This window comes from Anser cygnoides, chromosome 18, assembly GCF_040182565.1.
Source record: "Anser cygnoides isolate HZ-2024a breed goose chromosome 18, Taihu_goose_T2T_genome, whole genome shotgun sequence".
NCBI classification, from domain to species: Eukaryota; Metazoa; Chordata; class Aves; order Anseriformes; family Anatidae; genus Anser; species Anser cygnoides.
The window spans coordinates 12,005,943-12,019,028 of NC_089890.1; the positions used below are offsets into that span (position 1 = coordinate 12,005,943).

General features: G+C 46.6%; 1 protein-coding gene across 3 annotated transcripts in view; it reads right to left on the bottom strand.

Moving 5' to 3' along the window:
* Positions 1-2,009, bottom strand: part of NF1 (neurofibromin 1) — a 99,945-nt gene extending 97,936 nt beyond the window's left edge. For all 3 annotated transcript variants that reach the window (XR_010825790.1, XM_066979781.1, XM_066979779.1), the window contains exon 1: positions 1,796-2,009. Coding sequence is in view for 2 of the 3 variants with exons in the window: in XM_066979781.1 (XP_066835882.1) it covers positions 1,796-1,855 (60 nt within the window). In the remaining variant the exon portion in view is untranslated. The remainder of the gene's footprint in view (positions 1-1,795) is intronic.
* Positions 2,010-13,086: the final 11,077 nt, after the last annotated feature.

A 13,086-nucleotide genomic window follows, 5' to 3' on the forward strand; every position in this document is an offset into this window, starting at 1 on the left:
ATTCCCTTAAGAACAGAGTCACTTTTCCACCATGAAGATCACTGTCAGACTAGGCCAGGCAGAGGAAACAATGTATTAAAAGAAAACAAACAAAATTGAGAACCCTGAGCTGAAATTAATCAACGAGAGGGAAGACGTCTCACAAAGAAGTAGGCACTAGTATCTCATCTTCGCCTCACTGTTTCACTCACTAGTTGATACAATGCAAAAAAAAACTTGCACTGGTTAAAGAGAACCATTCACTGCACCCATCAGAATGTTGTAAATAACGCCTACCTTGCGAGCACGCTGCGACTACAGCAGCCAATACTGCATGTTGTGTGCGCTTTCCCTGCAACTCCAGCGTCCTAGCATCTCGAAAATGAGGACAGCCTCTTTCTGCCAGAAGAGGATTCCTCCCGTGTACCTGTCTGTGCTTACTCCACGAAACGCAGAGAGAAATACTTCTGTTTAAAAAGCTCAAGTTCTTAACTCCTAACAGATGTTGGCAAGCCCAGTTCCACAATATACATAACAGAGCAAACGACAAAGCCTAGGGCCTTTTAACACCAGTACACAAAGAAACATTTTCTTGCATTACTGGGAGCATAATCAGTACCATGCCTTTTATGCTTACGGAAAAAATGATCTATGACTCAAGATAAGGTGGTGGGGGGGCTAAGTTAGCTATGCAAATATCGCGCCTAAAATGTATTGGAAAAATCTGCATCGCTTTAATGTCAAAAGACAAAGTTTTATGTTTTCCTTTTTTAAATAAGCTTCATTCAGAGCAGTTTTCAAATAAACATAAAAAGAAGCAGCTTATTTTTATTCCACTAGGCTGCAATCTTGCTGCAGGTTGTCAAAAGCCAAGCATCACTACCAGGGACACGTGAATAAGGCAGGTGAACAAAATCCAATCTACAGGACCAGCTTCGTGCCTTCGACAGGAGTTAGGCTGGGCTGGGTCTTTGGCGGCACAAAGGAGGTACTCACGGAACAGCAAGGTGAGGCATGACAGAAACTGATCGTTCAGCCTAAACCGAGATCCCGCTTATGTGCCAGGAAAGCATCTTGGGGGAAAAAATGTGGGGTGTAAGCACTGAGCTGAGCCTCGCTGAGCGAATCGTGCCACCTAACCCCAGTGAGCAGTTTCTTCACGTGGGTCAGCGAAGCACCAAGTCCAAGGCCAGCGCACCGCTCTTCCTTCTATCTAGAAAACCCTTCTCCCAGCTACCGGCACTGATTTTTACAAAGAGCAGTAAATACGTGTCACTGCCACAGCACGCCCTGGGACACCTTCTCCATCCCAGACGGCCGCGCTGCCGGCGCTGCGGGTGAGATCCGCACGACACCCACCGCCGGCTACGGGCTAGGAGGCAGAGCTGCCTGCGCAGCGGCACGTAGTCCCCGCGCTCATCTCTGAGGCTTTAATTCCCTTCTGGTGAACGAGAAGAAGTTAAACCCAAGCAGCAACACCCGCGAGGCCCTCCACAAACGCCAAGCGCGTTCCCGGGGGAGCTGGAGGGGGGGCGCAGCCGGTTCGGCCCCAGCCCCTGGGCCCTGCGCCCCCCGCAGCGAGGCGGCCGCGACCCCCGGGCGGTGCCGGCAGCCGGGCGGCCCCGCGGGCCCCACCCAGCGCCGCACAAAGGGCGCCCCGAGCCCCGAGCCCCGAGCCCGCCCCGCTCCGGCCGGGCCCCGCGGCGCAGCCGGGCGCTGAGGAGCGGGGGGCGCGGAGGAGCCCCCGGCAGGGCCCGGCCGCGGGGGGCGGGCGGGAGGCGGCTGCCCCCGGCCCAGCGCCCGCCGCCCCCGCTACCTGCTCGTCGAAGCGGTTCACCACGGCCTGCACCCACTCCACCGGCTTGTGGGCCGCCATGGCCCCCCGCCCGGCCGGCCAGGCAGGGGGCGGATCCCCGGGGGGGGGCGGCGGCGGCGGCGGCGCGGGGCGAGGGCGGCGGCTGCGGATCCCTGGCGCGCTCCGGGGCCCTCGGCTGCCCGCGGCCCTCAGCGCCCGGGGCCCGCCATGACACCACGCCGGAAGCGGGAGCCCGGCCGCCCCCGCCCGCCCGCCGAGCAGCAGCGCCGCGGCCGCCGCGCCAGGGGGAGCGCCGAGACGCGGGCGGCGGCGGGCGGCGCCTGCGCGGCCCCGGGCGAGCACCGCGCCTGCGCCCGGCCGCGGCTCCGCGCCTGCGCCGCGGAGAGGCCCCGCCGGTGGCCGGGGGGCGGCCGGGGGCGGCTCCGGCCGCCTCGGGACCCCGCCGCGGCGCCCCCCGGCTGTTAGCCGCCGGTCGCCCTGCGGAGCCGGGGGGAGAGCGGCAGAAAGCCCCGCGAGTGAAAAAAGCACCGAAAGGCGCCGGGTTCTCCTCAGAGCAGCCCGCTGTTTCGGGGGTTTCCCTTGCAATCGGTGAATGAGCCCGCGGCGGGGGGGGGGCCCTGCCCGCGTCCCCCTCAGGCACAAAGGGCGGGGCCGGCAGCACGCCTCCGGCACCGGCACTGCCTGCGGGCCGGGGGCACGGCGGCTGCTCCTAAAGAATAAAAAAGGTCGTTTAATGAACGGCTTATTTCGTGCTTTTGTTACATCTCCAGAGCTCACCGCAGAGCTGCGTAACGTCGCACGCAGAAATGCCTTTTAAAGCTCGTTACGGTCCCGAGCCAACCGTCTGCTCTTCGTGACTCAGGAGAGGAGGATATGCGGAGCGCAGGACAAACAAACAGCCGCTTCCAGTTTCCTTCTTGGGAATGTTAATTTGTTTTCCTTCTGGGCAGGCGGGAGCACAAAATAATGCCCTTCCGTGCTAGAGTCGTGTTACATTTCTGGTGATATAAATAAATGGGCAAATCGAGGTAGGACTTCCTGAACGTAGGATTTAAACTTGACAAATGCATAGCAAAGAACTGGAGAATGAATGGACTTTCTTTTTTTATCCTTACTTCCAGGTCCAGATTTGCTCAGTCTGTGCCCAGACGATTAATTTTCCTTGTCTGAAGCATCATGAAGGCAGTGTTTACGCTGACTGTCACAAAGCACTTTTAAGATATTTCAGACACAAAAAGAGCCTTTCCAACTTGCCCTGCTGTAATCTGCAAATCCGTAACTCTCATAGGAGGGACAGAAAGGGGCAGGGAGTGCAGGCCCCTTCTCTTCCAAGACAGAACCATTCTGACGAAGTACACATTATTTATTTTTACTTCCAAAGTTTATACGTGGGGTTTGATATTGCCAAATCCTTTCTGCGGGATGTAATCAGGCCATTACGCTACAGTGTGTTTAATATGTTCTGACATAACATAAAAGTACAGCTATGTATGTCATGTATGTTGAAAGAGCGTACTATATGATAAACTCATCTCAGTTTTTGTTTAATCCCATTTCTTCAGTCAAATTTGAAACATTTGCTAAACAGATTTTTGAATCATCAACTTGAATTAGTAAATTAAAAAGTTATCAATCATCTTACTATAGAGTAAAATAAAAACTGAAAATAAATCCAGCTGCTGAAACAAGGACGTCTCATTTTCCATTTGCCCAAATGTGGAAGAAAATCTCAAAACACTATTTCAAAAACAATAATGCAAGCAGCATAAAATTAGGTGTTTGATTTGTACAGAGACTTCTTAGACATTCCTGAGTCAGTATCTGTGATGTAAATAACCTACAGCAGCAGCACCAGGAAAAACATTTTAGCGTGTAATCAAGACAGAACTGAGCCTAAAATACAGCACTGTGGAAAAACATGGAATTAGAGGAATCATCCAATAATACCTTTTTCCAACCTTGTCTAGCTACTGTTTAAACCAGGAGGGATACTGCTTTTACTCTGCTCAGTAGGGGCCTTGCTTTGGCTTGGATACTGTTGCTGTTATCGTAACACATATATTCTGAGGTAACTTTCCCTGTAAATAATGAACAGTGGAATTCCCCTAATTCAGAATTACAATGTGAACAATTCCATTGCATTCTAGCAACAACTTCATAGCAAGAATTTGAAGAAGCAAATGTTTTATACAAAGATTAAAAAACTATCACAAATATTTTACTTAAGAAAAAAAAAACACAATTAATGGCTTGAAGAATAAATAGTAGTTTTCTGTCTGTAGACCTCGTGGTACTACCTTTCAGGAAATGCAAAAAGCATTCTGATTTATACAAATTGTGAAGTCTAATATTGGGCTGTTAAGTGCACTGAATTTTGCATTATTCATTTGCCATCTACAATAAACTAGTTGTGGTGTAAAGGCTATTGATTCCTTTGCATTAGAGTGCATTATAATGGTCAGCATCAATGTATTTCAAAAATCTTTTTAAAACTAAATGTTGAATTATGTTCTAGAAGAGACTGCTAATGTATTGGTTATATATAGCTTTACATCCCAAGCAAACCTACGTGATATGGATATATATTTGCTTAATTATCAAAATCTTAGCTGAGTTGGACGGAGAATGAAGCTGGTCACTGGAACCTTTTCTAATCATACTTTCAGACAGCCCACAAGGCATTTTTCTAACTGTGTCCCAAGTAACAGCTATTATTATTCAGGAATTTTGAAAATTTTCACAAACTTAAAATGTGAGCTCTTTTTGTATGACTCCCCAGGTAAGCAGATAAAGCAGCTAATCGAACAGGCCAAGTATCAGTGTTTCCCAACAATGAAGCGCACTGCTCTATGCACACAGCTGTGCATGCAGCCAGCGTGCACACAGAAGCACAAGCAGAGCACTCCCTCCGCTGCCAAACCTTTCACATTCCCAGCAGACAGCACTTCTGGGATTGCTGAAGGCACCACTCCTGCTGGGCCACTCCTCCCTGAATCTGTCACATCTTCATTTTCAGCTGTTTATATATTTGACCTCTAAGTATCGCATAGCAATTGGGCAGCAGTAATACCTACTTAAGGCAATACAGCCACAATCTTCATCGGGATCTCTACCTTCTGCCAAAATCTAAACAATAATAATTCACTGGGGGGTGGGTAGGGGGGCAGGAAAGGGCTTCAGCTGACTGATATGTGTATGAAAAACATGTCTCAAAAAGCCAGAAAGAAACCAGAGGTGATGAGGTTAGCTGAGAGAGAGGCATCTTGGGAACTCTTGACTTTAGTATGAAAAGATTTCTTCCCCTCAGAATTTCCTAAACAAAACAAACAGTGCTTCTTCCTGTTTCTCATAGTGCAAATCTGTTTTCCCAAAGCAAATCTGTTCCCTAAAAGCAAACACGACTTGCTGCAGTCTTCCCACATTTGGGGGGGGGGGGGGGGGGCAGAGGAGGAGCTTCAGAGGTTCAATGGTGACGTTGGAGATTCTCAGAGAGTTTCCCCCAAACTCTTTGGAAAATTCCAGCCACGATTTGGTCAAGATCATTCTTTCCCAATGTTCTCTGCTTCCTTTTATTTTTTTCCTCTTCTTCCTAGGTTCAGTACAAAGTGCCCTGAATCCCATGATCCTAGAAATTACCTACTACACTATCCTAGAAAAAAACCACAATGGCCCTACTGGTGCTAGGCCTTGTCTGCTGGACAGATGAAAACCTGCAGGATTTTGCCCTCTGACAGGCAGACTCATGGCAGTTTATAACTGCAAGTTAGATTTGATTTGAAGAGAAATCGTTCCAAGTTCCCTGGCTCCAGATAAATTCTGCGCTGCGGTACCATTTCTTTAGCAGCTCTGGACAATCTGGTGCTTCTTGGTTATTTTGGTGGGTTTTTTTAAGACACTTTAGCAAGAATTTCTTAATGCACTTCCTTAAGCTTAAATGTAAACTCAAATAAGAAATTACAGCCCAAGGCATCCAAAAAACTACCCCACTGTTTCATCAGGCTTTAGATTGAATGTTGCTGGTTTTTCCTCACTAAAAATTTCCCTTTGTGGCTGTCAAAAGTGACAATAGTGGTAGGAGTCACACGTAAGAGAAAAGCCCCTGCTACGTCCTCTGCTGCCTCTCAGTATAGGCTTAGACCTCCTGAAACCTGAAGAGCCAAGCCACTAGAGTAAGAGTTGGGAATTTATCTATGCGGGAACAGTCGCCCTCATGACGTTTCCAGACACTCATGATTCTAGTAGAGCCAAAAAATTGCCACTTGAATCACTTCCTTGGAGGTATTTTGGCACTTCTGCTTTTTGCCTGAGTAGGAGGATGGGGAACCAGATGAGAAAATCGAGGCACACAGAGATTTGCCTTCCTCTGTAAGGCACACGTTTGATCTCAGTTCCTGATGGATGGGGTAGTGTTCTGGAGGAAATGTGCCGAACCTGGGACCAATGGCAAAAATATTTCCCTGCTCTTTGTAAGTGAAGCTAAACAAACAAACTTCAGCTAAATGAGGAAGGAAGGAAGGGAGGGAGGAAGAAAAGGATCTGCCAAGTTTTTAGTAAAAGGTGACTTAATATCTCTAAGCTACAAACTCCTTAAACACGGATTTTAATCTAAGAGCTGGCAGGCTCCCAACGAAAGCTGTTCAGCCCATCCGGCAATGCTGCAGCTCCTTCTCCACTGAAATAGTTGGTTCTTTCACCCACTTTTTGCACGTCTCTGAGAGGACACTGCTCCAACAGGTTTGTCCATTAGAGGGCATTAGAGGCCACTAAAATCCCTGAAGTTTGAACTAAGTAGAGAACAGACCATATTTATTTTTGTTTGATAAAGGAATGGTGGTTTTTCTTTTTTCCTTTTTTTTTTCCCTTTACATTTACCTTATTATCTCGCCTGAAATGCGCGGGATAGATTTCCAATGTGAAGAAGCTTTTCCTGCAAGATTAAAGCCAAGGATTTTCTTTTGTATTCTCTGCTTTCCAATTTCTCCCTGACTTGCACTAGGATCTGTTCAAAATGAGCAGAGCAAGCGAACGAACTAACTAGATTAATGGTAATCACCAAATGATGGATTATGCTTTAGAGACATTGGAGAATCTACACAAAATACTCATACTGGAATTTCAATGCGAGATAGCCTAGTCAGCACAGGATAATTAAAATTGTAGCACGTTATTTCACACAGTCAATTTCTAAAAGCTGAAATTTAAAGGCAAATATTTTCTGTTCCAGTAGAAAACTCATTTGGATGCAAAACACCAGTTTAATCCCTGGCACTTGTGCTGATATGAAGAAATAGTACATTATCAAGACATCATAATTAGAGCTCATATATTCTCAAGGAAATTAACGGATCAGAGTATTTTCTGAAACTGAGGCTTATGCCATATATTGGAAATGGATAAAGATATATCAAGTTAGTGTCTGCCATTTTGCCTTAGAGGTATAAAACGAGCTCTTTGTCAAATCTGAGGTGAAGTTTGATCACAATGACTCCCAACGACTCACTCTTACAGAAGGGCAGGACTTCATGCACAGAAAGCTGGAGGTCTGGAATATCACTGGGATGAGACCAGGAGAGACAAAAAGTCTGTAGGAGCTGCCAGCCAGGCATTAACATCTGTGCTCCCTCCCTGTAAGGTGTTCTCATTACGTTTGGTCTTTCAGGCAGAGCAATTATGCCTGACCTCCTAATTACACTGAAACACTTCAGCATTGTTTTTCTCCATAGCAAATCAAGAATATTGCAGGTATAGCACCTCTACTGCCGGGAAGGTGCAGGTTGACTCCCCACCATCTCCCCATAGATGATGTAACTATAAATAACACAAGCTTTTACCTCCTTCTCTTGGTTGTGCCGTGATGAATCATTTTCATGCTCTCACTCTTTACCTGTACCTTATATTGCTGCATCCCGCTGCAAGAAACTGCAGTGACAGTAGTTGTGCTATGAGCTCTTGGATGATGTAGTTCCCATAATTAGGGGCTACAGTCTGTTCCAGTCTCTGCCCACAACCAGCTGCTTACCTCCTCTTGCTGATTGTTCTTACCCTGCTTACGTTTACACTGCTCAATGTGGGGTCTCACTTGGATATTCCTTCATGTTTACTCAATACACCCACTGATTCACCCAAGACATGTTCCTGTTCTCAAGCACCATGTGTGTATCCATCCACAAGCATCGTTCTTGAATCCGTCAGCATTGCTGTGTGATGCCTTTTAAGCAAAACCTGCTACATTTGCACAGCTTCTGTCTCTCTTGGTGGCAAAGCCAGTCACCTGCTGGGGGTACACCCTCCTGCAGCACAGCCCACCTGGCAGTGTGTAAGCTCTTCCTGCCTGGTGTTTTGCCGGCTCGTCATCCCTTCTCCCTTCACCTTGCTTACAGGCTCCATCTGCTCCGCGTTCTGCAGTGCGTGCCCTGCACGCTCTTTCTTCTGTAAGCAATGGTCATTCTGGGTAGTGCCTTGTCCTTACTTCACAATGCAGGATTCCTCATAAAACTGTGTTATATTTGCTTGAGTGCTCTTCATAAAGCTTTCCGGTGCCTTGTGATCAGACTGTACACGCATACCTTTGGCACAAAGGTGAACTAGATGAAGTAAAGCTGCGCCAAAGGCTACTCACACCCAACAAAACCTACCCAACAGGTCACAGATGAATGCCCATCACTCATATAAACTGTGAAATTAAAACAAGTTCTTAAATAAAACGACTTGCCTAGGGACACAATAAAAGACTGGGCCTGATACTTCTTCTTCCCCTGGCACTCTGTAAAACCCAGTGCAGTTTCCATTAACTTCAGTGGAATTGTTTCTCAGTTAGATCAGCTGATTTTAGATCATAATCACACAGTCTCAGAGCCAGGATTTGGGTTCAGTTACATCTGCACATTAATAAATCATATCTTTTGCTGCAGTCTGAAGTCTAAGCTCTGCTGAATACTAGCATTCATACCATGTTTGGTTCAGTAATGACAAAATGGCTGGTATCAGAAGCATATTATTTACTTCCACAGGTATAAGCCAATGGTTTAATGAAGATCTGCATAAATTAACAGTTGGTCCAGCTGCACTGTCATTTTAACCTAACCACAGACACTTGTGCCGCGTGCAGAAATGCCACTGGGCCACCTCCCTCACCAAAGACTGCCTTCTTCTTCTCCCCCTCCCTCTTCTTAAATAATCCGGTGTACAAGAGGGGCTGAAGAGGGAAAGGAGAGTGTCTGGTGGAAAGATAAGTCTTTAAGAACTGAGAGAATCTCAAGACTGGAATTTTGTGTTCTGCTTCTTAGACAATTTTTGTAAGCCTGATGTTAGCTTGTATCAATTTATGAATATAAAGACTCTCTGTTACCCAACAGTTTTTACCAGCTGCTCTATTTCCTTCCCATGAGTCATGCTATTAGCTTATGCTGTCCAATTTAATTTCAACTGCTGCTTAAGCCCACATGAATTCCTCTGAAATAAAATTTTTAAAGCTAATTTAAAATACACACCAAGTGGCTCGAATGTAGGGAGTATGGCACTGCCCTGTGGATACAACCCATGGCAGTTCGCTGGGCTTCCAAATATGCTGAAGGGCAGAGTCCTCAGCTGCGGTGTCTTAGGGGTACTGTTAAATGGAGCTGAAAGCTGAGAGCGAAGCCTACAGTGCATCACCTCTAGGACAGGGAAGTAACAGTACTACTATTTAAAAATCCATAAGGAGAAACATGGGAAGGTGAATTTTAACTCCACTGCAAGTAATTAGACTTGAGGGTGATCCTTTCCCTGAGTGATAGATAGATAGATAGGCAGATAGATAGATAGATAGATAGATAGATAGATAGATAAATGGGCTTTTGCTACATTTACAGGTATTTGCAAAACAACCGGGTTCTATTTTTGCTACTGTCTTGGAAGGCGTTGCTACGTTTGGCACTGTGCAATGCTGTTATCAGTGGCAAATCGTGACCTGACTGTGACTAATGTCAAGACCTCAGTCTAAAGTAATAATTAACTGACTGTCTGCTGCCTCACAGCAAAGCCTTCCTTTTGTGGACTCTGGGAAGCAAAGCACAGGCTTAATGTGACACTTTCCATCAGTTCTTCTTTTGGATAGATAAACCCATAAAGAAAAGAACAGAGTGGGAATGATCTGGTGGTCACGTCGAGGGGTGCTTCCTGTTGCTGAGAACACTGGGCATCTAATTATTTTTAATCCTGAAAGCAACAGCATACTTGGCACTGTGAAAGACCCCCAAGCCATTGCCCCGTTGGGAACACTATGTTTACATTTGCAGTTTCCTGCTAACCTCTTGGCTGGTGCCCAACCATGGATCCAGTCTTTCTTCTTTATTATTGTTAGAGTTAACTGGCCACATGGACAATGAAACTATTGCAGAATCAAACTGCTGGCCACCAGTAGTTATTGTTGCCCTCAATTTGGTCCTGAGCCTTTAAGGAGCTGGGCACTCACTAATCCATTGCGCAGATGTACTCCTTTTTTCATTATGAGGGTAGTCTGGCAGTACTGCAGGTCCATGGATTTCCTAAATATCATCATACGACTTAAAAGCAACAGTGAAACAAAGACATCACCTCCGCCTTACTTTCTATTCTAACAGGGATTGAGAAACAAGAAGAAAACATTCCAAAGCTGCAAAGGGCAGGGAAAAATGCCAAGCTCTTTCTAGAGTATGTAGTATGACAGGAAAAGCCAGCTCAAAAAAAAAAAAAAAAAAAAAGAGAGAGAGAGTAGGCAAGAGGAAAAAATACTTCCTAGCTCAGCAAGAACGGAAAAGAAAGGACCAAGTCTCAAATGTTTTCTTCTGTTACACCTGTCAAGCATGTGAGCTTCCCCCAGCTTAGCTCTCTAGTGGAATTACACTTCAGATATTTTGCTCTATTAGACTGGAAGAACAGAAGTGGTCAACGTATCTTGTCCTCCCATACGCAGAAATAGTTCCATTGGTATAAAAGTTTATTTCTATTCTGGAAAGCAAAAATATTGCACAGTCCTGTGCATTTTTACAGCAGTGTAGCTGTTATCTTTACCAGAGCTTTCAATGGCACATTGATTTAAGTTCAAAAAAAAAAAAACACACCTTTCTCGACACAGCCATGCTAGCACAACCGCCAGACACAGACGGAAGGGGCACTGCCAGGGCTGTCCTGCTGAGCAGAGAGCTCACCAGCCTAGCACTGAGGAGAGTCCTGTGGCAGTTTATAGACTGGAAGCTGCACAGACGTAAACTGGGCACGAGTGTCTGTCCGCCCAGCCTCCACGCGGCAGCTTTATCCCATTCACAGCCAAGTTGTGTGACACAGCTCTTCACTACCCAGTGTGCTCTTTGCACCGCAGCATCTGGTAAGGGCTCCCCCGAAACCTTGATCCCTTTACATAAGGTGCTGTACAATACAGACTGAAGAGAAATCCCTCTCTTGAAACCTCAACAGACAACACAGGCAAAAGTTGAAAGGGCGAGCAGAAGCCCAGAAAGCTGGTATGACTAACTGCGCGGTCATGCAGCAAGGCAGGAGCACTGCCACGAGCACAGCGTCAGCCTCCTGGCTCCTCCTTCAATGCCTGTCCTGTTAGATCCTGTTAGAAGGCTCTATCTCCTCACCAGATCCTCAGAGAACAGCTTGATTGTCTCTAGAAGGATACCAGTTTGGAGCTCAGCAGTATCAGTAAGAATTAACACTAACTTGTAGCTTCTAATTTGCTCAAAATAGCATCAAAAGCGAGTTTTCCCATTTTTATTTACTACTGCACCGGAAGGTACTGTACCACGAAGATCTACCCTCACGTTACCGCAGTGCTTGACACCACCAGCAAACTTTTCCAGAGTCAGTGTCCTACAAACCAATGCAAGCTGTTGTGTTGCAGAACGGTGACGTGAGAGCACACAACGGCCACAGACCCATTGCTATGAACTCAGGTGAGAGCTCCAACTTTTGTAACTCTACTTGGGGTTCTGTGAGGTGGTTACGGGGCTCGCCTGCTTTATACACCTCCATTGCAACCGAGGGTGTAATTGTAGGGAAGTTGTAGCACGTATTGCAACCGTACTGATAAAGCACGAGATACCCTCAGCACTACCAGGCCGGGCGAGCGGCACTGAGCACACGAGGCGTGCTGGCGCTTGCTGCCAAGGCTCCGGCGCGCCCCAGCCGCCCGAGCAGCGCGCTGCCATCCCACAAGTGCATTCCACCAGCGCTGACTGCTGCACTGCCGCTGGCGTCCAAGTGCCCTGGATTAGAACTGCCTCGTGTTTGCCTACAAGCACTGCTATCAGCCTTCTAATTGCACTGTAAACCGAGCCCGGTGACACAGGATGTTTATACGGCACGACGTTACGTTGGTTCGTGACAAAGGCTTATCACATGATGCCACAGCGTTAAATCCTCGCTGCAGTCATCTCCTGCTTGTGGGAGCACAAAGTGCTGCTACCATCAGAGCACATGACACCTGACTGAAGAGCAGAACGTACAGCCCAAACGCTACCAAGCATATTTTTAACATAGAGTGTGTAACTAAATTAGGATATGTATGTATTTCCTGTTCATGTCAGGACATAGGCTTAAATTTCAGGTCTTGCAAAAAATTCTCTCTTTTGTGTGTCTTTATTTAACAGCAGCCTTTACCCACTCAAAAATGCAGTGACCAGACCATCTGCAGAACCAAAGAGGCAGCGTACAGCTGCTGTGAGATGAAATGTTCAGCCACAGTTACAGTTGTTCTGCAGCCAATAAATCCATCTGTGGGTCTGAGCATGTACATCTCATCTCCCCGGGGATGATCATCCAAATGACATCTGGCAAAAAGGTAGGTTACACTCCCCCAAATCCTGCTTTGCTTTAGCGGGGGACTTATTGCTATTGCCAAGACCTATTATTATTGTTTTCTGTACAATCTGTGACTTCCAGAGATATAATGAATGTATAACTGGACATCTCTTCAGTCTCTTTTGGAAAGACAATTTAATGACAATGCGAAATAGATGCTAGGTAAACTTGAAGTCACTCCTGTGTACAGACTGCCCAGTACACTTCTTGCACGAGATACTTAACACATGCTAACTTCTGTATTTTCAGTACTAATGGCAGCACTGAGCTTTTACTTTTCGTGCTGCAGAGCTGCTGGAATAATGGAGCACATAATTACATCCAGCCGCGCTTTAGTGCTCAGATTACAAAACCAGATTTCTGTGCCAGGCCCTCAGGAAGTAAGACGTGGGAGGAATCGGACAAATAACCTGCAATTATATTAATGCAGAGAGCAGGTCCTTCCCTTAAAAGCGATCAAATTCACT